The sequence below is a fragment of the Poecilia formosa genome, unplaced genomic scaffold, assembly GCF_000485575.1.
Source record: "Poecilia formosa unplaced genomic scaffold, Poecilia_formosa-5.1.2 Scaffold6, whole genome shotgun sequence".
Taxonomy (NCBI): domain Eukaryota; kingdom Metazoa; phylum Chordata; class Actinopteri; order Cyprinodontiformes; family Poeciliidae; genus Poecilia; species Poecilia formosa.
The window spans coordinates 3,828,265-3,854,190 of NW_006799945.1; the positions used below are offsets into that span (position 1 = coordinate 3,828,265).

The 25,926-nt window shown below is 39.5% G+C and overlaps 1 protein-coding gene across 2 annotated transcripts; it reads right to left on the reverse strand.

Annotated features, from left to right (window-relative positions):
• Positions 1 to 256: 256 nt before the first annotated feature.
• gdnfa (glial cell derived neurotrophic factor a) lies at positions 257 to 14,368 on the reverse strand. Of its 2 annotated transcripts, none has more exons than XM_007568371.2 (3): positions 11,720 to 14,368; positions 9,476 to 9,706; positions 257 to 3,465 (listed from the first exon to the last, which is right to left on the reverse strand). In XM_007568371.2, the coding sequence occupies exons 2-3, from the start codon at positions 9,678 to 9,680 to the stop codon at positions 2,906 to 2,908; spliced, it is 765 nt and encodes a 254-aa protein (XP_007568433.1). In that variant the 5' UTR covers positions 9,681 to 9,706; positions 11,720 to 14,368; the 3' UTR covers positions 257 to 2,905. The 2 variants fall into 2 exon arrangements, with proteins under 2 accessions (XP_007568433.1, XP_016535405.1); XM_016679919.1 differs by lacking the exon at positions 11,720 to 14,368 and adding an exon at positions 11,331 to 11,699.
• Positions 14,369 to 25,926: the final 11,558 nt, after the last annotated feature.

The following is a 25,926-nucleotide window of genomic DNA, read 5'->3' on the forward strand; positions in this document are numbered from 1 at the left end:
CTTTGGTTCTGTAACACAAAACAAGTGAGACAAGACAGGATTCTCCCCCCGCCCCCCAACACATATACATAGATGCTAACAGAGAGAAAACAAAAAAACTTCTGATGCTAACATTGCAGATTCCTTCGCATTTAACAAAGAAGACGTTTGCCAGCGGACAGTCAGGTGAACTGTACAGAAGATGAGAGGCAGGAAGTGTTATCTGAAGGACGATTCAACTGTGTGAGGTGATAAAAGTCAGGATTTTCTTTTGTTTTTATCATCATTTGTGTTTAGTGCTTGGCCTAAATTCAGCCTGATGCAGTGGATTTGTTCTGTGCAAGGGGGATTACACAGTAAAGCTGGCCTGCTTGCTGCTGGGTGGGCACAGATACCTTGGTCCCTAATCCGTGCTAACATCAAGACCTACACGAGGGCTCTCTTTGTTCCACTTATAATGACCGCCCTCCCCTTAAAGGGGGGAGCAGCTCCTTTCCTTCATATACGTCGTGGTTTTAGTTGGAGAAATTATTTCTTTACAAGTTGCTACGTGCAGAGAGCATGCAGAGCAGACCCATTGTCCTCACGCCAGATTTTTCCAAAACACACTCTTTTGTCCGAACGTCTAGTCTTCTGACACTTACAGCAACTGCTTGACAACAGCCGCTACAGTAGCTAGGTCTTCCTTAAATTGTCTTTGCCGGAGGGGATACGCAGTTAAGACTCACATCAGAGGATCACTTTCAAGTTCCCTTTGAGGGAATAAGAGCTGCCAGTTAGGGCGCGGACAGAAACGCGGGCACACTAACGGAGACTGAAGCTCATCAGCCACCGCTTAGGCCCAACGCACAGGCAGCCTGAGGTTTAGGATAACCTTTGCTGATCGGCAAATCGGCATGGATGTTTTAAAGCTCCTCGTGGAAACGGCTCCCCCGGTTTCCATAATGTCATCTCATTTGATCCAAAAGGTGTTGTGGTTTTTAGTTAATCCACATACAACGATGCACTAATACTATGAATGGAATTTAATTGATGGTTGTATTTATTATGGAATTTAAATGACAGGGGGAAAAAATAGACATGGGAAAAGGCACAATCCTTATATCATAGGTTGCATTTTCCAATTTATTTATCTTCTTGTCATATATTATATTTATTATTATATTTAAGAGCTTATCTGCATCGGCGTCGTACGTCTCTTGATTTGTGTTCATGTACTGCAAATGTCCCCGGGGCCATAACTTGAACACCTCTCATCTAGATAGATCGGAACATCCTAATAGCACAATTCAACTTGATTAGATCTGTTGTTTTGTTATATAAACCTAGAAAAGAAAACGCTTCTCGTCCATTGGTGCCACTTAGCAGGTTGAATTGCAGAATGCTGTTTTAATTATGTGTTTCATGGGTTCCAGAAGGTTGCGAAAGTAACTGAAAAGTGCCTGGAAGCTGGGACTTAATGTGGGGAAATTCAAAGTTTTCAACAGCTTATAAAACTTAATGACAATCATTTAATTTGCACCTTTGATGATTTTCATCCAATTAAATCAGTCACACAAACATACCATAAAAACTCCTTCAGTAAACATGTTGCTACAGCATGCAAATTGTGACTCAGCGACGTTCCGGATCTGAATTCAATCTTGTAGGACTCGATTTCAATTGCAAAAGTTGTGAAATAACAAAGTCGTGAACTGACCGCAGCTCGCTGAGGTTTAGCCATCTACTCTCGCAGCCCACGAGTTAATATTGTTTCCTTTCGAGTTTTTTTTTTTTTTGCTTCAGTCAACTCACTGATACTAAGAAATAGAAAACTTTGAGCCTTGTTCCTGCAGTAACAACACTCATACCAAAGAGTGTTGTTTATGATGTGTCTCTATAGAAACAGAGTATAAAGAATGGATGATTTTAATGTAGAAGTCGAGGTATGTGAGCAGAGAGATAATGTTTCCCATGTCAAAGAGCAGTCACATTAAGTGAAAAATGATGGAAACTACACCGCTGTCTCAAAATGCTAAAAATCAACCAATCGTTTCTACCATAACTCATCTACTGGTCCCCTCCTCTGTCTCTGCATGTTGCCTTTATGTTGAATAACCACCATTTGGATGGTTAAATATAGCTGGAATTTAAATGACAAAGCAAAAAAACAAACAAACAAACAAACAAACAAAAAAAGCTTTTCCAAGATGTCTGGGAAAGCTTAGCAGTTTTGAGCAAATCCTGAAATATTTTGCATGGGAAAACTCTCTACTTTGGCACTGTCCAGAACAAATGAAACAATTTAATAAATAGAAGAAGAAGAAAAAAACAGCTTTTTCTTTCATAATATGGATTGAAATAAATAACAATAAGTTAATTCCATCTCAATAAATATACCTCTTACACAAACCTCTTATATATGATTGCTGTATGTTGATTGCTTTTCTTATGCAGATGCATTCCACCAGTCTTTTCTGCACCTTGGTGTGTTTTCCTTGGCTCTGAATGTCAACATCAAGACTATACAGGGGAGGTGATTTAGACTACAACTGAGAGAGGTCCCTCAACTCTCTGCACTCATCTGGAGACAGCCAGCTAAGGAAAAACTGAATTCCTGGGAAATTAAATCCTCCTTGCAAGATCAGTTTTTCTTCACCTTCTCTTTTGACAGCATTCTGTAAGTGTAACAGTATTTAATCTGCTGTAAACTGGTACCTCTGCGCACAATCTCGAGGATTATATGTGAGTTTGTTTCTTTAGCGGCTGTTCCATTGTCTCTCACGAGCTCTCGCTGTAATCCACTTTGACCCGTCTTGATATCAGCTGACAAAAATAAGAGACTACACACCCTGCCCTCCAGAGCACACGTCTGACTGCAGTCCCTCCGTGCGCAGCATCTGCTGAGATGATCCAAAGTCCGCTGCGGGATTTCGTCGTGACTTCCTCAGACGCAGGCACACTTCCGGGCCGAGTGCTTTTTCAGAGTGTGATACACCACGTCGTCGTCCAAAAAAGACAGATCGTCGTCGAAGGCGATCGGTCGACAGCAGGTGCGTGAGGGCGTGTCCTTGTCCAGCTTTTTGTTGTGTGTGAGGTTGTTCAGGATCTTGTCGTAGTTGGTCTCCGCCTCAATGCAGGGCCCACTACAGTACCTGAAGATCAGCTCCTCCTTGGTCTGGTACCCCAGCCCCAAATCCGTCACATTGAGATGGACCTCCTTTAGTAAGCAACCACGACTCTGTACAGATATCCTGTCCTTTTCTCTCTCCGCTCCGCCTCCCTTGCCTCCTCGGCCTCCTCCTCGGCCTCTACCCTTCTTCTTCCCCCCATGCCCTCTCCTCTCTTCTCTCGTGACTTTTGTGTTTGCTGCTCCTCTCTGTCTCTGCTCCCGTCGTCCTGCGGCGTTCCCGCTAGTTTCCGATGACCTTCGGAGTCTGCCGATGGTAGCCTCGATAAAATCCATCACGTCCTCAAACTGGTCTGGATAGGGAGCTGCTATGTCATCTGTGAGGTACGGAAGAAGGAGATTAGTTTATAAATCGCAATTACACATCTTCTGTTTTTAAAGTGAATTTACTATATATCCAAAATCAATCAATCAATCAATCAATCAATCAATCAATCAATCAATCAATCAATCAATCAATCAATCAATCAATCAATATCAAACTTTATTTGTATAGCACATTTCAGCAGCAAGGCATTTCAAAGTGCTTTACATAATTAAAATAAAAACAGCATGTGACATTGATTAAACAGTGAGAAAGAGAAAGACATTTTGAAAAAGATTAAAACAATAAAAACCGTAGACATTGTGAAAGAGAAATAAAAAGAAGTTAATAACTAGATGAAAAGTAAAAATAAAAACATTAAAAACATCAAAACCCTTATTTAGCCATAAGCAACTCTAAACAGGTGGGTTTTAAGTTGAGATTTAAAGGCACCCAGTGTTTCAGCTGTTTTACAGTTTTCTGGAAGTTTGTTCCAGATTTGTGGTGCATAGAAACTGAATGCTGTTTCTCCTCGTTTGGTTCTGGTTCTGGGGATGCAGAGCAGACCAGAACCAGAAGATCTGAGTTGTCTAGACGGTTGGTACAGCAATAACAGATTTTTAATGTATTGTGGTGCTAAACCGTTCAGTGATTTATAAACTAACAACAGTATTTTAAAGTCTATTCTTTGAGCTACAGGGAGCCAGAGTAGGGACTTTAAGACTGGTGTTATGTGCTCCATCTTCCTTGATTTAGTGAGAACGCGAGCAGCAGCGTTCTGGAAAAGTATTGGGGCACCTGCTTTTACACACATGTGGACTTTACTGATATGCTATTCTTATTGCAAAAACTTTAATATGATGCAGCTATATTTTCTCAGAGCATTCTTTCAGAAACTCGTTTGTAGCCAAGTAGGCCGCGGCTCATTTTGCTCCTTCTGAACTGAGCACTTTAGCATTTTAGCTTTAGTTTTTGTCTATTCGTCCGTCTGATCTGGTCACAGAAGTGACAGTTTCAGAAGGGAAACTTGCACATCCATTTCCTCAGCGACGTTCGGACTCATTGTGTGTAAACCAAAATAATCCCCGTTTGGTTCTGGTTCATCCTAATCGCATACTCCAACCACCTTAACTGATTCCTTTCAATGTGGCTCTACTTCAAGCCCCCCCATTAACAGAGCATCACACCCCATCCAGTCACCACAGGAACCACTGGTCAGCCACTTGTATCCAGAATGTCATTGTTTCAGTCAAGATTCATACCTCATGATCACAGGAGATCGATGGAACGTAAACTTTTGACTTAGTTCTTTCCTCACCGCGAAAAACTAGAGCAAGGGCCAAATTACTGCAGACAAGGCCTCCAACCAAGACATCAACATAATAATAATAATAATAATAATAATAATAATAATAATAACAATAATAAACAATACAATCAACTCATCTACTTGATGTAGACTCTGACCTTAATCCTAGGGTTGCCAAGTCTTTCAGATCATTTTTATTTGCAACTTTTTCAGGTACTAGATGGACTTACCAATGATGCAACAATTCATACCTGATTTGCGTCAGTTTAATGTAAAAGATACAGAAAATAATCTACAACTATGATAAAGTCTTATGTAAAAGTTACACATTTTTATATAATTTTATTACTTTATATTTTTATTTTATATTAGTGATCTCAAAATTTGTTAAATAAATAAATAGCAGAATGGAACAGAATAGAAATGTCCTTTTTTGTCCCACAATGGGGAAATTCAGGTGCAACAGGAGCATCAAGGGATGTAGGTTCACACAAAGATAATAAATGAAGAAATAAATTTAAAAAAAATTAAAGACAATATATTGTACGGTAACAACAAGATCACAACATAAAAATATGGTGCAGTTTTTAGAAACAACGTACTCAAATTACCTTGAAAAATGAACGGATTTATAATAGTTACAGTTTCTTTACCGATATCAGTAGGAAGCAGGGCGGGGGCTAAAATATCAATTTATAGGTAAGAAATGTGGGTCTGAACTGGGTAACGGGTGAAGCGATTTGTTCAAAGATCTTCACAAGGATGAACAAGCATGCCTGGTGATGGCAGCTCCTATTAAAATTTCTATGATTATGAAATAACAGCTTAACTGTTATTCCACTGAAACAGTGAAACCACACTGAAACAGTGAAACCACACTGAAACAGTGAAACCACACTGAAACAGTGCTTTTTTTTTTCTTTTTTATCAGGGTTCCTGTTCTCATTCACCACCCCCTTACAGTGTGTTATACAAATACTGCGCTTTGCACTTCCATTCACACTACAATGAGCACATCAGGAGCAATAGTAGTTTCAGTCTCTTGCCTAAGGGGACTTTCAGCATATTTTAGTAAGGGAACAGAGTCATGCCACATCAACACTGAGCCGTGATCATCCTAGAGCCAGATTTCAATTTATCGCTTGTAATTTTGCGAATAAGATTACAAATTATTTTCACGTCAAAAGACATTGTGAATGCACACTCTTTACCACTTTCAGTGTTGAGTTTTCTACTTAGTAACGTTCAGTTCTTCCTTTACGGCTTCATTCTGTTTTCTGATTAATATTTTGGTCATTCCCAACTCGCTCTTTGAGGAAGCTCGAGCTTTAAATCGCTAATTAAAATGTCAGCGCTACAAAAGTTTTTGTTGGCTTCAGTTGTTTATTCTGTTCCTGCTGTTTAATTATTCTTGGTGTTTATGAAGCTACAAAAAGCAATGAGTCATTGCACCAAAGTTCAGCACTTTAACCACCAATTGGCAAAACCTGCATTTTGACTTCCCACCTATGTAAACATCTTGCTGACAACACGCCCATCCCTCAAGGAAACAGGAGTGCTCGATAAAAACGTGCAGGAAAGCCATGGATTTTGCTTAAAATGATCAGGATTTACTCAAAGAATGCCTGAAAGAGTCCAGGGTGTTTAATCAGCTTCCAAACCTCACATATGAGGTCTCCTGGCATCTGTGGAAGGCAAGTGCAACCCCATGATCAAAAGGCCCCAGAGGATCTATAACTAAAGTTCAGGTACCAAATGTTCCAGCACACCATCTGATGTTTGTTGAGTATGTCAACCGAATAGGCTCACTATTTGTTGTAGACGTGTTCTAAGAGGTTTTCAGATTTTTGTGAAATACAATGTGAAATCCACAGGGCGTTTCGAAACATTACAGCCACAAGCTTTCATTGAGATTTTATGTGATAGACCAACACAAAGTAGTGCGTAATTGAGACATGGCTCTCTCTGTTTTGTTTTTTGGTTTAATTTGTTTTTTTGTTGTTTTTTTTTTTAACTAATGACAAGTGTCTTGCGTGTCTTTGCTGAAATTATAGATTCAAGCTGTTTGGAAATTTTTTTGTTTTTCTCACTTTTTTGGGTGGGAAATATCTCAAGCTCAGCCAGAATTAATGGAGAACATCAGCGATTGTCAGTTTTAAGCTTTTGCCATAGATTTTCCTCTGGATTTCGTAACTCGTCGTTGCAAAACATTAACATGCGTTGATGTAAGCCATTACATGCTCATGCTGTTTGTTTAGTGTTGTTACCCTGCTGGAAAGTATCCAGATTTCTCATCAACAGCATTGTGAGGCCACAAGGTTTTAAATTCAAAATATGTCAATGATGTTACATTTTAGCCATTTGTAATTCAAAATCTCATTAGCACTGGTGATAATTTTACTTATCTAAAAAAAGTTAATTCTGTTCTGTATTCCTATCGTAGTTTCATTTCATCTTGGGAGGTTTTAAAAAAAAATCAGTGTACCAACTTTGTTTGCTGGCACTTCCTTCCTAGAGCTAAAAACGCATCCAGGTCTTCTCTTAACTCCCCGCAGAGTTTGACCTTTCAGGCAGAATTTGTGAGCTTTCTGACAGGAACTGCCAGGTTCAATGCAGTCGAGCACAAACAAGTCACAAATGCGTTTTAATGTCTGATGGGTGTCATTATAATACGCGGAGACTTGAGAGGCCGTAAGAAAGGGAAGTCATATGCTTTGAGTTATTCGGATGAAACAATTGAAAATATGCTGCTGTACATCGCTGCAGCATCTGCTCTGAGCAAAAAAAAAAAAAAAATATATCGAAGACTGAGTGAAAAATTTGGACCCTCCTGGATCCCATGTTGATCTCGTTAAAAAGTTACGTGAACTGGCACAGGTATGGGAGCAGTGAACTTGGTTGTAAATTAGTCAGATGCTAATTATACTACCTGAGCATGTCTGCGTAACGGGGGCAACGCCTCTGCGCTCAGATGTGTGTTAACCTGTTGTACGTGCATCAAGGAGTCACAGCCGGCGGGGTGAGATATCTGGCAGGTGGTGTTGTGGTTAGCGTAGCGTCTACTCTGCAGTGTCCTCTATCTCTTCTTCTTTACCTTGGCTATCTGATCTGCCCGAGCGCTACAGCTGATTGGGCTGCCCTTCGTGTATCAGGTGAACTATGGGGCCAATCTGTTTAGACACACCTATCCTTTGATTTAGACGCCTTGTATTGTGTGTCAGCTGAAAGACGTGGTGGCTACAGAGTGCACCTGCTGACAGATTATACTGCGACACCTAATGAGCTGAATCAAACTCTGCTATTATGTTGCTCGATCAATCGTGGAGACTCATGCTGGTGTCTAAAATAAACACAAACGAGGCAGAAATGTAAAATAAGGCTTTTGTCATTTAAACATTATTAATTTTGAAACTCCAGTGCACGTTTCTAGAAATATCAGTCCTATTCTCTCAAATAAAAAAAAGGTTCACCATGAATTAATGTCAGATAAAGAGGTCAGACTTCATGGATCCTGCAGGGTGGATGGATAGATGGAATAGTAGGGAATAAAGTCTGTATATATAACCAAAAATGCATTTTCTAATATATATTTTTTTTCATATTACTCCAGACGTGGAAAACAAATAAAAAAAAAAAAACTTTTCCAGACTGCGTAGGAACCCCGTTTTGGCATGAATCTCCTTAAAAGCGGAAGCCTGCGCATTCCAGTCCCAAAATTTAACAGCAAACCATGTTTTTATTTGACATTAAGCATAAACCGAGCGACCTATCCCCTCTCCCCGCATGGCCGCTCTGTTTACACTGTTCCTGAAGACTTCATCGTCTAGGGATACACTGCAGATCAGTGATGTCACCGCGCTCCAAACACAATATGAAGTGGCAAAGACAAACACATGCCCCAAATGTTCCATGCCTTATCTAGTTGTTAGCTGTGATTACTCCAAAGTGAGGATGATACAGTGTCACACTGATCCAAACAGAATAAATTCCTGCCCACCGTCTCTGTCGGAACGAATATAAACACAGGGCGCTTATTCAGTGCTTCAGACGAGCCTTTGCACCTTGAAAAAACCTCCTGTGACCTGGTTCACAGCGCCTCCTCTGAAACCTGCCATGATTTCTGAGTTTTGGCAGATGGGTAAATGTCACGGGTGTCTGAGGCACAGAGAGGCATTGGGGTGAATGTAAACACGCGGAGACAGGGGGATGTGAAAAGTGAAGTCTGCTGAGGATTGGAGCTGTTCAAAGTCTTTTGCATCCAGCCGGTTTGTTTAGACAACACGATGATGTAACACAAAAGCAGCAATAAAACACAAATTAAGACCTCCATCTGATAACCTGTGAGTTGGATTATTCGTGCAGCGGGAATCGCTTCACGGGGTGTTTTTCAAGAGCAACAGGTTAAGATGCACCACATTATTTAGTATTTAAAAAGTAACTTAGCAGTATTTATGTGCATTTAGACAGTCGATGTTATTTATCTTACTTATTGCACATGTCCCTTCCAGACTGCTTAAGCAAACAGGATGGTGTGTCTGCTTTCTTTATAATGTCAGGAGATGTTTGTTCCACAAAAGAGGAAAAATCAGTTATTCCCCCTTGTGCTTAATTGACTTCTCCAAGGCTGGGAAGTGAACGTGCGTGGCGGATCCTGCTCAAAGAGAACTGTTGTTACTACACATCTCACACTGATATATCTGATCAGATGTCTTACACTGATCTTCCATGGAGATCTCCTGAAGCTTGTGCTCTTCACGCTGGAACAGTGGCTCTTCCTCTTCCACAGACAGAGACCCAGAATCACGGTAGCTGCTGGGGAAGCGAGTCCTCTTGGCTTGCTGAGTGTTTTGGTAGAGAGGCCGTGTAGCGACAGAGGTCAGGAGCAAGAAACACGTGGCCAGAACATCCCATAACTTCATCTTAGACTCAGTTCCTATGATGAAAGCTGCAAAATAAACTTGGGTCAGTCTCGCTGTTTTAAAGATGCTCATGAATAAAGTTGACAGATTTCAGAACTTTGGTACGCGCTATCGTATTTATACTTTGAGGCCAAGCAAATTAGAAAAGACGTCTACTTTCTCCCAGAAAGCCAACCGACGCTTTCCGAATCAAGCACATGAAACGATACAGTGACTAGACGTACCACACCTCATACTATACTGATAACCGTGCCAACATGTCAACAAGGTTTTACTCCGATTTGTTTTGTGAACGCTCTGAACATAAAAGTCTATCGATGAAGTTGTACAACAGCAGATGGAGACCTATCTACACTACAAAAAATAATTTTGGAAGGTATTAAATTTTAGTCATTTGTCACTGAATTCTAATCAAGGATACTCATTTTTAAATGTGAAGTCAGATGTTTAGATTCCAATGCCATCTACTTTTCTTGGGTAGGGGGGGGGGGAAGAAGAATTACTATTGCAACAACACATTATGAGTAGAGTAAAGCAAACCTGTTTCACAACAGTCTAAACCCAGCTCACATTCCCTACTGGTGGGGGAGGGAGAGGAGTAACAATTCTTCCTTTACATTTTAATTACACTTTAAATGAAAATATTGTTTCAGTCAACTTTATTCTGATTTTCAGAGTTCAGCAGAGGACTAAAGCTAAATCAGGCAATTGCAATCTTTGGCCCATTTTCAGACAATTTTCCATTTTTGTGAAAATTTTGACAATCAGGCTTGTTTTAACATAGGTTGTTTTATAAATTAATATATTTAGCAGGGACAGCGGACATGTTTTTGTGTATGATTTTAGCAGTGCTTAGTTACAGCTACTTGATTATCTCAAACAACTTTTTGACAACGTTTAGACATCTACAGATGTTTTAACATGTACGCCTTTTCACAGTTCGCTTTTCAACCATGTTTTAACATTATTTAGCGAGAGAGCTGCTGTCGCTTTCAGGAAAAATGTTGCTCATTGGGATCCTTTTGCTTCAGAAAATTTGCTCTTCTGGCTTAGCTCTAGCTCTAAAGCTAAAGTAATATTTTCTTAGCTAACTGACCATCTGTACTCTAAGGCTACGGTTGCCAATGAGTAGCATTATTAGCAGTGGTTCGTGGTTATGCCATTTTATTAGAATAGATTTAAAACATTTGTGTCCTGCTTCAGCTAGTGCTACCGAGTCAAACTTCTTTGCAATTTGTGTTGCTAACTTTGAGGAATATTTTATCTCTCACGTAGTTCAGTAACACTGAAGAGGCTAACGTGAGACTTTCTGTCAAATTTAGCTGCTTCACTTGGAGACTTGTTTGTAATTAATGAATGACCTTAAAGTTTAATTTTTATACCTTCACCACAATTTTTATTTTTGTTTATTTTTGACATGCAAGGACAAACCACATGAGCAAAATTTCTTTATTAATTATATACCTATAATAGTTTTTATTATTATTATTATTATTATTATTATTATTATTATTATTATTATTATTACAAGGGAGTAGCCTGATTCTCCATAAAATATATGCAAATTACTCAGGTAGTTTCATTGTTTTAATTCTAACAGTTTATTCATATCAGTGTGATATTCTGTCAAAAATACCCCAGATTACTTACGCCCAAACATTTGGAGTTTTGGATGAAATACGTTTTCTCTCATCTGGTGTCAGATGATGCGCAAAGGGTGCGCCTCACAAACAAGAAAACAAACGCACACAAATACGGCTGGTTAAAGCACGCACCTAAGCGTTTTGGCAGTGATAGCCTAAATAATGGTGTGAGCCAGATGGCGACCCGCGGAGCTTACGTGACTCTGTCTAATGGCATGTTGAGTCTGCTGAAAACCTAAACAGCTACGTATGGATAAATACTAAACCTAGACGACGAGTCTAAATGCGTAATTCCATATTTAATTTGCCATTTTAAAGAAAAACACACCAAAATTAACCTTATTTTGCTTGATTTAGACTCCCTGTAACTAAGAGCGATTACAGAGATTCACTTACCTTACATATGGCCCATGCAGACCTAATATTTTCTTGGTAGTTTATAGTAAAATCCAAACAGAAAGCGCAACTCCTGGAGTGTCCCCAGCTGACTTAGCTGCGTAAATCATGTCAGAATCTCCAAAAGGAGAATTCCCTTAAACCAATATTAGTCCAAGTACAGAAGGAAAAGGTCGCTCTGTTGTGCCAGATTTGTTCTCCGTATTCCGACCCAGTGCACTGAATAAACCATGCGTCTCTGAAGACGGCGGACCAAAGTGCCTCTGCGCCTCACGGAGTACAGTTGCAGTCGCTGATTAATTGGATGCTACGTTTCCACTCTGGAAATCCGAGAGAGCTCCACCATCTCCGATCGAAAGGAGTCCAATGAAGACATCAGAGTGTCCAACAAACTAGAAAAGCCCCAGAGGTGCGTTGTTACCGCTCATCTGCCTCTTGGTAAAACAGCTCAATTGTACTGTGTCCAGAATCTCCGGTATTTCCCACCAATCTCGCCATAGTAAACAACAGATATTCAGATAAATGTTTTCCACTTCCTCCAAGTCACTGTGTTTACGCAGAGGTCTCCACACGCGTCGTCCTCATATTGGACTAAAACAGGGCAGATGTCTGCGCACAGCACCGCGCCAGGCGCAGAGGGGCTGTTTGGAAAGATTTATAGTTCAATGCGCTCTGACGTTTGGGGGGGTAGTTGGTGTCCGCCCCCTCTTTTATAGACCCATGCGAGCGCAAACAGTGAGTAACAGAGGTCCGCATTTCTCTCCAAGCCACCCCTGGAGCCTTGTTTGGAGGAGCGAAGTTTTCAGATGTCTTGAGGATTATGTCACACATCCTGATGTCCTCGGATTAGATTTCAGTATGCGGAATGCGATTTGGAGATGTTCTGTTGCGGTGCATGTTTCTAACCTGATCTCCGCGCTCCGTGCGCCCGCAGTGTCAAGTTCCGTCTCATGGCTGCACACATCTCAAATGCAGGAGTGACACTTCACCTGCTATTTACTCGGAGCATGCTCGTGAAGACGCGAAGGGAGCTTTTAAGGAACTATTTTTCTGGCCTGCTTTAAAATTTACAGTTTATTTAACTGCAAACTCGATGCTGAGAGAGAGGGAGGGAGAGGGAGAGCAGTTCATTGGCGCATGTTGGTGTGGGAGTAAATTGGGTTCTGGTCAAAGTGAACTCCCGACGCGCATAAGAGAAACCTGGGAAAGCAGAATTAGCCTTCATAGTTTAGAAGCAGCCTGCTTTCCAGGGGCGCTTATAGAAATTTTGAATTTAATGGTCAGTTGTGAGCAGCTTAAAATCTTGGGATGGCACAGAGGATAAAAAAAAAAAAAACTATTGCATTATTTCAGTAGTTTTTATTTCATTTTATTTTAGTAGCCATGATACTACGGTGAAAATATAGATTTCATTGAAAACATCTTGATTCTCCTTATGATTTTTTTTTTTTTTTTAAACAACACAATGACTCGTATTTTATTGGGGGGGGCGGGGTTGTAATTAAGTTTATAACAACATGAGCTGTTTTGATTTTAGAATCTTAAGTTTGCTCATTCCAAAAAAATAAGATACATAAAACAGTAATAGTAATAATAATAATAATAATAATAACAAAATGCAATGTTCAAATTTATTGTAGCTGGGGGAGCCACGGGATAGAAAATTAAAAAAAAAGGTTTTCTTTCAGTTTCACCTGAACAACTTGGCTACGGCTTATCCGCATGTTTAGTCCGGTGGTTGGTAACGCTAACGTTTGCATCTGATTTGTAGGTTGTGCATCAACAAATTAAAAGGCTTTTTTGAAATCTATGTTTTTATACAGCATTAACTCTTTTTGACCACCTGTTATTGAAAATTTATCCCAATTAAAATAGAATCAAAAAGTATTTTGTAGTTTGCAGTGTTTCTAATGTTACATCATTTACAAAATGAGCTTTATGTTATGTGGTTGTGTGTTTACATGTGCAAGGCGGTAAAAGTAATGTGGTGCTCACCCAGAAAGCCATCATGCTGCTAGAACGATCGCTGCTAATTTCTAATAAATATATTTCTATACGACAGCGTTGCTGGAGTTGGAGGTTGTCCAGTAAACCTGTAGGAGTGCTCCCTGCCCTCTTTGGTCCCCCCTTGGTGGCGCCACTGCTGCTTATTTATCTCCTGCAGATCTGAATTCCACAAGTTACTCAGGCCTCTGAGAATTAAACTCCGTGTTCCCGAGCCGGGACACCAGGTCCAACCACAGCTAAACACTTGCGTGTCCAAGAAGCGCTCTGGTTCAATTTTTGACTTGCAACGCTCGTACAAAAAAAACGAGAGAAAAAAGGCGAGCTGTTCAATAAAAGGCTGAAAATCCTCACTCTGACACCCTAAATCCGCACTGACTTACCTGTTACTCAGCAGCATTAAAGCTCAGATTTGTTTGCTCACAATCCCAAAACGTCTTGTTTATACATGTTTTTCTTTCAGGCGATTTAGCTGGGCCCTGCCCATCCCTGCTGCGTCTACATTTCACTCTGCCAAGTCCTCATCGTATGGATTCCTCCCTGTCAAGTTCTCACATGGTTTTATTGTGTTACCAGACAACTGCTGGCTCATTTTCAGTGACAATACCCCGTTAATTTTAACTCAGCTCATACTTATTTTGTAATTCTTAATCCTTTTCAAATCGTCTTGCATTTTGAAGTAATGCGAGTCTGTATTGACTCTTCAAAGTGGCTCCTATTACCACTTTGACTACCAAAACCTAATTCTTCCTCATTGACGGCGTTTGTGATACTATTTACTGATTCAATGTTTTTGTCTTCTTGAGTATCACTTCTTAAGCCTCCTTTACAAAGCGACAACATGGTCATAAACGGCCGTAACAAAAGATCATGGAAAAACAGGAAGTGTAGCTACACTTCCTTTTTAAGTTTTCAGCTCTTAGGTGGAAACGCCTAATGCTTCAAATTCTTACTTTTTACAATCACTCAACACTACAATTGAATTGAAAAGGAATAGAAAATCAGTTTGTCTTTCTGTTCGACTAGAATATAAGATTTTTGTTCCCCTGCCAGTGCATGCTGGATCGCCTCAAGGCTCTGCACAACCCCAAACAAGAATATGCAGGTGAAAAAAACTCAAAGATAGAAAGTCATCTTTTAACACTGTTTAAACAAACTCACACTGGTGAATATAATATGAATAGACATTCAGAGAAATCAGATTATAGTCTGATTGCAGAGTTTTTCTAGTGTGGGTTTTCAAGATGACTCAGAGTTTGACAGCAGTCAAATTCAGTCACATTTGCAGCCTTTTAGTGTGTCATAAAACTAGGAAAGACAACATTGCTTTAAGTGGAAATTTCAGGCATAAAATATCGAATTTGGCATCTATATGACCCCACTATCTGACAAAAGACATCAATGTCAACTACATCAACCTGCAGGCTTAAGCATTTATGAATCAATCCAAATATTTTGTTCTTTGCCCTCTGTGCAGATTTATTAAATCAGTTTTACTTATAAAGTACATTTAAAATAATATAATTGGGCTGTACAATAAGCACCTCAAAATATAACACTAAGCCAGTAAGAAGTACCCAAAATGTTAAGGGAACACAGTTCAAAGAAAATATGAGTTTAGGTTAATGCTCACCAAGTGCAGGCTGCTGTTCCTTTTACTAACTCTTAGTAAGTTGATACAAATCTGAATAAATAATACATATGTATTTGGAGGCCAGTAGGCTTTCATGCACATTTTAACACATAAAAGAATTGGTTTGCTGCAACTCTGAGCAACGCCGGCAATAACTGTAACTGAAAAAGTGTAAAATACAAATATTGACCCCCCTGTCAAATGGGGTACCAGAAAGTGACATGACCACCGTTTGCCGTAATTATTTAAACTTAAGAAAGCGTAGAAAAAATGTAGAGACATGCTGTACAAAAACATCAAAACACTAATAATTAAAACAAGCCCAACAAACTGATGTGCACCAGCAGATAGGCAGAAAGGAGTTGTTGTCAATGATTTAACAGAAAACATCCCGTAACAGCAGACTTTGAAAAAAACAAACAGAAAAAAGCTTCCATTATTCTCACAGCAGGAATGGAAGACAGACAATTAAATAGCTGGAAACAACCATTCTACTTTTTTTCTGACTTGGCCTTTATTTGTACAGGTTATCTCAATGAGATCCGAGATCTCATTTACAAGAGAGACCTCTTTTGATTTATATACACATCACCATAATATTCACAGAAAAAAAAACCTACCACAGAGACAAGGAAAAAAAAAAAAAAAAAAAAAAAAAAAAAAAAACATTAACGTTCCAGTAGACACCAGAAAATCCCAGAAAAAGCCAGTTAATCCTATAATTTATCTTCAGCATTTAACAGAAAAACATTTAAAACAAACTGTCAAAAAACAGCATTATTCTGGGAGCGTGGATGCCACAAAAGGCTTATGGTTGTTTTTTTCTTCCAATTTACACAAACGTCTGCAAAACTCAATATATATGTCCATATGTATATGCAGATAATTTTACTGTTTAGCAGATAAATAATGTTGATTAGAAATAAAGACTCAGCTCCAATAAAGGCTCCAATCCATTACGCATTACAGCATTTGGGTCTTCGTGCTTGACAGACGTTCCTCAGAGACATGTGCACAGGGGCTGTATTGTTGATAGGATCTGCAGACACGTCTCGAGAAATCGTCCGCTGCCCTCCTCCGCCTCATCCAGACAGAGCGGTGAAGATAAGAGCGACCAAGAATAGGCTCATCTTCGCTTTATGTGGGAGCGCTGCAGACTCTGTGTGTGTCATACGTTCCTTGAGCTGAAAGACTTTAGTGACTACGGCATTAATATGCAAGGAGGAGAAACATGAGTAAGACAGAGAAATCACCACCACACAGGGTGTGATGAAGAGGCCCGTCACTATCTGAAAAGCTCTCCTTTATTTTTTGTGGCACTGATGGGACAACCACCCTGACTTCTGAATTCATTCCTCCACTGAGCGCTGACAGCCCCTCAGATGGAAGCATCAAGGAGTTCCCACAAAGTCTACAAAGGCATTTAACAATACTCGCAGTAACAACCGGATCATCTGGTTCTGTTTACCGTCAGGCTGTTAAAAGCTAATCTGAAACAAATGCTTGACACTGCTAATTGATTTTATTTTCCAACAACTTTATCCCGTCTTTAAGCATGCACTATATCAATTTGTAGTGATAGTATTTTGTTTAAAAAGTTGTCTTTAGAGATTTAAGACAAAACAAAACGCAGCTGACATCCTCTGCCTCTTACATTAAAGGCACACTTCTTCACATGTGATGGAAGTGGGGCATTCTGTATTTATGGCTCGATCTGGTTTTATGTGTTTCAGAGGAATAAGCTGTTACAACACAAGATTCATGACTGTGCAGTAAATTTAACTTATTGAAATTATTTCATTTAAAGAAAACCCGAAGAAGAAACACTGAAACCCATTCATGTGATTTAAGTTATTGTAGCCCAGCTGCTTTCAGTCTCCGAGTACTCAGTATCATAAAATGCTCCTACGTTTTGGTTTATACTGCTGTCATGCAGTTTAATTGGGAAAAAGAAGTTAGTTGCAATTTGCACCAGAGTGTCTACGCAAGTAGTTAATGTTGCTTTTGGTAGTAAAGGTCAAATCAATTTAAATGTGTTCTCTAACATTTAAAGGGCTCTAATAATTTCCAGTCTAACAACTCTACAACATTGTTTTGTTTTCGGGTTTTTTCAATGTTGGAAGAAAATATGAACAATCCAGCTGGCACAGTATTTTTCTTAACTAAATTTCTCAGTTTTATTTGAAAAAAAAAATTTATTAATACATGTGAATAAAAAGTAACAATCAACAATCTCAAAATCTATCAAGAATGTTCTATACTCAATATTATTTCTCATCACTAAATAAATAATGTTAATGAAGTTCATACTTTTTTTTTGATCACACAATTTTCTTTTTTTATGATCCAATCAACTTAAAAGAAACACAAAAGTAATCTGAAACAAAAACACTAACACTATTTCTACACCATCTGTAGAGAGAACTTTTTCCTGAGCCAATCAAAGGTTTAGCAGCGTATCTCAGAGGTTTAACAACTTCATTTGAAATTCTATTGCCCATCATTAGTTTTAGGAGGAAAAGTCTGAGAGACAAAAAAGGAGCAATTTAAAGTTTGCAAATCACAGCGAAATAGCTGTTTCTCACGTCAGAATGCGAGGAGTAAAAGTAAAATGGAGAATGCTTTCTTTGTCAGCCAGAATCAAGCTTGTTGCTCACACTTGGAACTAGGTTTGTCACGATAACAAATTTTGCTGAGCGATTAATTATCTAAAAAATTATTGCGATAAACGATAATATTGTTTCAAGACCCTTTGACATTCATTTAATGGAAATGACTAATAATGCATACGATTTCCTGCCATAGATAGATACACTTTATTTTCAAAAGAACACAAAACACTGGAACTGATAAACGAAATAAAACAACCAAAAACAAAAATAAAATGGATTCTCAGTCTCCATTAACAAAAAACGTACTTGAATAAAAATTAAACAACATAAAGCCAAAGTGGAAATAAATACTGCATTCAACCAAAAGAGTGCAGATTATGAAGCCTGTATACCAATCTAGCTGTTTGGGAATCCCAAACAGCTGACACGGCGCAACCCGAAGTCCAACGGACATTGGAGATGATAAGTGGAAACAACATGAATGTTTATTCAGTATTTCCTGCAAAGAATATAGAAATGACAAGGAGAGGAGTTGGAGCCAAATTACTACTGCAGTTGATAAACTCAGTAGGTTTTCAGCTGTTCTTCGTTAACGTGACATAAATAGCTTATAATGATTTTCATTCAGTCATAACTTTACGCTGACTCTAGCCACATGCATCACAGGTGGATTCTAGTAAAGCATTGATTAATGCCTGATTTTAAAATTATAGCCCTTATTTTGCGCCCATGTGGCTGGACACCACACGGTACGATCGAACCCGATCGAACCGTTATGCCTAGGATTTCTGTCTGCTAAAGTGTGGTCTCAGGTTTTGAAAATGGGCCGACAGTCGGCCGACAACTCGTGTAGTGTGCGCTGGACATTACACTAAGGAAATGAGGAAGGGAGGGTCAGTGTAGAGCACCGGAGCTGAGCCTTTTTTCATTCAGTGTCATCAACAGAAAGAAAAAAGGCAGGAAGAGACGATAAAGCCGATAATTAAAATGAGGTCGATAGGTTTAATTTATCGTGCAATTAATTGATTTATCGTTTATCGCGACAGGCCTACATAGAACTGACTTGGATTTTGGTTCATGCGACTCCAAATTTAATTGGACGCTTAAGAACAATATTGCGCTTAAATTTGAGTCATATTTATCTTTAAATAAAAAGTATTCTCGTAATATTTAATATTCGTAATAACCAAGCATAAAGAGCACAGAGTTGGGTGTTTTCTCAAGAATAAACTTTGAAACTGCAGGGTTATTTGACGTGTTCAAAGTAGGAAGCAGAGTTATGGTCCTCACTTGAACCAGATTTCTGCTTGGGTTTGGGAGGCAGACAGTTTTCTTTCGCTGTTAAAACTTGGCTTAAAACTTTCCTTTTTGAAAGAATTTATAGTTACACCTAGTTTTAGTGACCTTTCCTGTTATAGCGCCCTACACACTTGTTTGCAGTAAACACCTGTAAATAGTCTAAATTAGTCTTTTATTGCTATAGTAAAATATTACACTGCTAAATGTGAGAAAAACTAGCCTTTAGTCTGAGTACGCTTTTTCAGAGATCAATGAACCCATTGCTTAAAACTGCAGCTTTGCATTTTAAAGTTGATTAAAACTCCTGAACTTTTTATTACATTTCCACCCATTTCTCTCAGCTGATTTTCAAACTCTGTCTTACTTTAACTGAGAGCACTCAGTTAAAGTAAGACAGATCTGTGTTACTCTCCAGAAGTCAGGAAATGAATACAAGAAAAAAAGTAACTTGCCTAAACTTACAATAACAGTAAGGAGAGGCTAAAAGCAATGTTAAAAAAAACAGCTGCAAAGAGTGGCATCCTGAACTCACAAAGTCTCCATAACAACCATTAGAAGCAATCATTAATCCATTTTATCAAATGACTTGTACCAGGCCAGTCACGCCTCCAATTACCAACATTTGGACTTTTTAAAATGCTATAGGAGCTTTAACTGTGATTTGATTACATACGAGTAACATTTCAACTTGGTCAGGTGTGAAACAATGGATGAGTATGTGGAACTACACCTTATGCCCACTGCTAAGCATGGTAGAGGACATGTGATGCTCTGGGCTTGTTTTTCTTCCAAAGCCCCTAAAACTGCAATCGAGTAAGAACAAAAAATGTCAGGATGTTTAAAATAAAAATCTGAGGGAGAAAAAAAACTGAAAACAAGTCATCATTGAATCTTTTAAAAGGAATTCAGTATGATTGAAAAGACTTAGAAAATCAATTTCTATGATTCAGTCAGACTGTGCCATTGTAAAAAAAAAAAAAGAAAAAAAAAAAGTCTTCACCTTTTCACATTCCATATTTTTATCTATGCTTTCTATGAGTGTTGAGGGTTCTCTGAAGAAGGTCCTGACTGATTTTAATAGCGTTTCCATATGATGAGTTAAATTTAGCCTCAAAATGTTGCCTTAAGTTCTCTTTGCATTGTGCCAACTCTGGCACAATACCTTTGGCCTACATGATACCAGTATAGGGACTTTTTCATCCTGTATTATACATGCGGTGTGCAGAAGTGCCAGTTGTCTGCCTGAAAAAGCTCAGCTGTCACTTGGATCACTATTGGTGCAGAGACAGCGAGCAGGTAGTCGGGACAGATACTCAGGGATTCACATAGCTTTCAGCTGATCCATTAGGACATTCTACAATCCCGACATGGCCCAGCGCCAAACATCCGGCTATCGCAGAATTCAGACCAGCGTGATGGTTCGCTCACTGTGAACCATAATATTTGTTGCACAAAAGTGTCTTTAGCGCATAGATTGTTTGCATGCATGCAAAACATGCAATCACGAGGTAGCGTGTGTGAGTGTATGTAAGCAAGAGTGTATGAAAATGTGTAAATGAGATCGCTTGGTACTATCAAAGTGCAGCAGGACTATGACACTGTTATAAATAGAAGGGAGGAAGTAAGGAAGGTTAAATCTCTGACACTAAATGAGTGGAGCGAAGCCATCTGAACCACTACATGTCCGATTCGACCTACTTCACAGAATGCAATTCTGCTCTGCACTCCAACTATACATTGGCACCACAAAAAGCAAAGCAGTTTTTTTTTTGTAGTTGTATAGTTCTCCCCTCTATTACAGAGGTTTAATTTGAATTCACGCTTGCTGCCATGCATGGCGTGGAAAGAGCTTATTAACAGTTATGGTTAAATTATCTCTCCATGAGCCGATGAGAAGCCAATCAGTGTTTTTTTTATTTTATTTTCTTTTTTTTTTCTCCCCGCAGGAATAGTGCTTTACTAAGCAGTGGAAGTTGTTTCATGTACTGAATCCAGCGCTTTTTTTCCACAGTGCTTCAGTAAAAGCTAAACGTGCAAAAGTCGAAGTCTCAAAAATCCCCTTCATGTTTGTAATTCAAACATTGAAACCCTACGGCGGAGCTGTTCCCAGCTGTCCAAGCACAACCTAGCTGCTCAATCATTCACTGTCTGCACTCTGACCACTGATCAACCTGGCATGACTTTGAACCCTGACTTTCGCCAGCTGCCAGTGGCGCCCATCTTCGAAGAAGGGACACGCGGGACACCGGGACTCATTGCCAGTGTGGTACGGTGTCAACTCAGTGCTGGCTTTACAGTTTTCAGCATTCAAAGGGAATCTGCCAGGGCCCCCTCCGTCTTTATTACTAAACAAACAGGACAGGCTAAGGGCTGATCACATCCAGTCATCCAAGATGAAAAGCCCTCCTGGGAAGCGGTCACCATTACGCTGCTTGTTGTCCGGCCGTTTACTGTTTCCATATCAGCTTACAGGTTTGATCTGAGCTATTTTGTTTATTGCTGCCAGCCGCCTGCTTGCTTGAGGACTCAGCTAAAAGTGCAGGGAATAAAGCTGGGTCTTGACTTTCACAGGACCCAGAGATGCTGCTCAAGCACAACAAGGTCACATTAATTGGAGAAGGAAGTGCTGAAGATGTCTTCGGGAAGGAGCGCCGGGGTTTGAGAGTGACAGCAAAGTGAGGCAGATCCTGTTTCTGCTCTGGTCCCCCTGTTCTAATCCAGCCTGGTATGTGTTGAGATCACAGCAGGTCCCTTTCACTGCAGCCATCCGGTGACTCTGAAGTGGGACCCGTTAAGTCTGTGCTTCCTCCGCTCCTGCACTTTCAGAGGAAAGCACCAGAAGGGCAGACTGTGGAAGGGCCACTCAGGGAGGAAAGTTTGATAAAAGAAACTTTAAGTGAAGTGAACCAACAGGAACATTCCCACTGGTCCTTTCAGATGTTGACCCCCAGCAAAAACACGGTGCAGGACAGCTATGTGTTTCCCTTGATGTATTTATGTCAGCCGCTTTCATAAATGCGCTGTGGCACACAGACATGTTCACACTCATGCAGAAGGTCCGGAGCGTACGTCCATAGTGGCACTCGCCACAAGCGTATGGACACACACACACACACACACACGGAGGGAGAGAGAGAGAGAAAGAGAGAGAGAGAGATCGTGCTTCTAGTCAGTAATACCCCACGGATATTATGTCTCTCTCAGTAGACTGGACAGTTGATCACAGGAACTTGAACACACAGTCACTTTGATGTAAACCAGATAGTGCAGTCACCTTGAAAATTGTTTAAATTGTACAAACATAATTTTATATATATATATATATATATATAAATTTAAAGTTAATTGCTGGGTCTGTAATTAATTGTTAGTTATTCTAATTTTAATTGATAACATTTCCAGTTTGAAAACCATGTTTACTGCTAGACCGATGAATAAACAGAGATGTAAGATTAACAAAAATACCATTTCTGGGTCGTTGCATCAGGTTGACGCAAAGTACTATCATACCCATTCAGCTTTTAAGTGCTTCAAGTGTTTCTCCTGATGATTCATGTAACTTCTTTGAAAAAATATTTCCTTAAAAATGTGGATCGTGGCTGGTTGATGCAACGTGTTTTGCATCAACCAGTAGATGCAAAACACTACTGGTTTGATGCAGTAGAATAGCGCTATTCTTCGCTTTAGCTTCACTAAAAGCCAACTCCTTTTTTCTGGACTTCTAGAGTCGACAGTGTAAAACTGCAGGTAAAAAAACATGAGACAAATGAATGTCTGAGTGTAACAAGGCTTTTACATGGCAAAGGTTAAAAGTTCACATTTTAAGTGGGACCGCCTATGTTAAAATGTGAAAACTCCTGGAGCTGACAGGTTGACTTAATCCCCAACAGATTGATGAGAGTTAAACAGTTTCAGGCCTGAGAAAATGTAAATTAAGAACAGGATTGGACATTAACCTGCATTTTTATTTAACCTCTGTTGAGTTTCATCACTCTTTGTTCAATCCAACGTGCAGATTGAACAAAAACTCTTAGGTTACTCTTCAAATGAAAACATAGATGGGTCAAATAAACCACGAGCCTTGAACTTTGTCTCACCAATAACAGTTTACAGGTAGCTTACAATAGCTAACAAAACACATCTCCAAAAGACAATTAGATAAAAATCCCAGCTAATCTAATCTTTCATTTGATAAAAAAAAGTCATAGAAAGTGGACCTGTAGTGTGATTTACCTCAAGGTTAAACTGATTAGCGAAAGCTACTGCTTCCATGATGCAATGTTGAATACCATCCAAAGTGATGTTGGATCTCACCAGACATAGCAAATTTGTGATTTGTCTTTCAGATAAACAGAAAAAAGAAATCGACAGAGGTTCTGAGAACAATTTCAGGTCAGTTTTACATGGAATAAAGATGAACGGTAGATAAAAAGTAAATAATATCAAATGCGTAGGTGAGGTTGAGCTGGTGATTGTTTTTGGTCCAAAGCCAAGTCGCCCCACACAAGGGCGGTGAGTCATGTTGGGTTCAAAGAAAATTTAAAGCTCTTCCCACTGCTTGCTTTGAGTTTACCTGATAGCAGGAGGAGCTGCAGACATGTGCTTGAGTTCATAGTTCAAAGTTCAGCCACGTCATGTTTGAATGACTCTGGCCCACTAATTATCCAACCTTGTACAGGATATGAAGCCAACATTAACAAAAGCTTTAACCTGAAGCTCTAGGTTTAAACGCATTTGTGATCAGTTCAGACTAAAAAAAAAAAAAAAACGCTTAATCACCAGCGCTTCAATCCAAGGTTTGCATTCTTTGAAGTGTGTGTGGCAACGCGACACCATTAACTTTATAAGGACTCTAAAAAGATAATCTGTTCTCATATCACACATTACAGAGATTAGGAGAACCTTTATCAGTTTAAGGGAGAGTCCGAGAACCGTACAGCTGTCTTTTTGACCTGTGACGGGCAATCTCACCGCAGGTTAGGATGCTCACTAGGTTCATGTTACTTACTTTTGGCATGTGCGACATTGCTGACACACAGAAGCAGCTGAAAAAACTATGGATAAACCACATGAATGAGCGGGACAGAAACGTATAGCTGCACAGCTAAACAAAGACTTTACGTTGGGTTCAAAATACCTCACTGACCAGATCATTCCCCGTTTTTGTTGGAATCTTATGTACATCTACATGGCAAATAATTTACTAGAAGGTGTGGTAGGCTAAAAGAAAACCAGATGTCATGTTGCTTGTATTGCTGAATGATTATTTGCAAGGAGCATGTTGAAAAATAATGTTTAATTGATTGAATTTCAGAATTGTAATCAGCTTTATTTGCCAAGCCTGCGAACATAAATAAGACATTTGTCTTTGGTTTCACTTTGACGTTATTAAAGATGTTTAAAATGTAAACGTATAAAAGTTAAAATAAAAACTAAAATATGAACAGTGTTCTTACAAAAGAGGGAGACAAGGCTAAAATAGTGCGACACGGATGGCACTGATCTGGACATTTTGTGTGCTCATCAGAGAGACAGCCTGGGAGAAGAAACTGTGTCTGTTATTTTTGCAATTAACACTGTAGTGCCATCCTGAACACAAAAGTCTTAATAGTTTGTGTCCAGAATGTGTGGGTTCTGTAGAGATTTAAGCTGCCCTGGCCTTGAGTTGTATAAATCCTGGGCGGAGAGAAGGTCACCTCAGACAGTTCGCTCTGTAGACCTAATTGTTTGTTGCAGTCTGGTCCTGTCATGTTTTGGGCAAACACAATTGCCAAAACAATTGAAACGAATTGCCACAGGAAGTACAGACTCTGCCAAGAAAAGTTGCTTCCTGGGAACCTAATGTGATCCACAGGAGACACAGTGAGGAAATGAATGTAGAGGGTGTTCTTCAGTCATTCACCTTCATTTCCACAGTGTCTAACATGTTAAGCTCCAGATGGTTCTGACAGCAGCAGCAGACCAACCCATCCATTTCCTGTCTGTACGCAGACTCATTTCTGTCTTTGAGCAGACAAATAACAGCAGTGTTGTCTGCAAACGTCTGAGGTTTCACAGACAAGTCTGCTGAACTTTAGTCATTTGTGTAGAGAGAGAAGCGGAGTGGAGAAAGGACACACTCTTGGGAGGGGCGCTTGTGCTGATGGTTCATGTGCAGGAGAAGATGGTCCCAACATCACTTGTTGCTACCAGCCACTGAAGATTTTACAAAATTTCACAGTCAGTTATCCAGCTCCTACTGGCAACTACAGCTGCCAATATTTTACCATAAATTAGAAATGCTTTTTATTTTTTTTTGTACAGTGTGGCTGAATGTAATATCAAGGTTTGTCCTTTTATACCACTTAGTGGCGACATGCAGAATTGATGGGCAAGCTTGGTGGTGGCGATGTGCAACGCCACCATCAAGGTTGCTAGATAGCTCTCTGCCTCTCAGGTGCAAGTTTGATTTAATTAAACTTAACCTCGTGTTGAGCAACATATCAACACTGTCCTGCAGAAATTGAACAGACGTAGCTGGTTGCTATAAATAATTCCTTTAATTGCAGAGGACATAAGAGACCAGGAACTGCAAATTCCTTTAATTGCAGAGGAGATAAGAGACCAGGAACTGCAAATTCCTTTAATTGCAGAGGAGATAAGAGACCAGGAACTGAAAC

Coding starts and splice junctions, on each gene's coding strand:
- gdnfa (XM_016679919.1), bottom strand. CDS start 11,373: ATGAGAGAAAACGTATTTCATCCAAAACTCCAAATGTTTGGGC. Junction 9,707..11,330: donor AAAACTCCAAATGTTTGGGC/GTAAGTAATCTG, acceptor TTTATTTTGCAG/CTTTCATCATAGGAACTGAG. Junction 3,466..9,475: donor GATCTCCATGGAAGATCAGT/GTAAGACATCTG, acceptor CGTACCTCACAG/ATGACATAGCAGCTCCCTAT.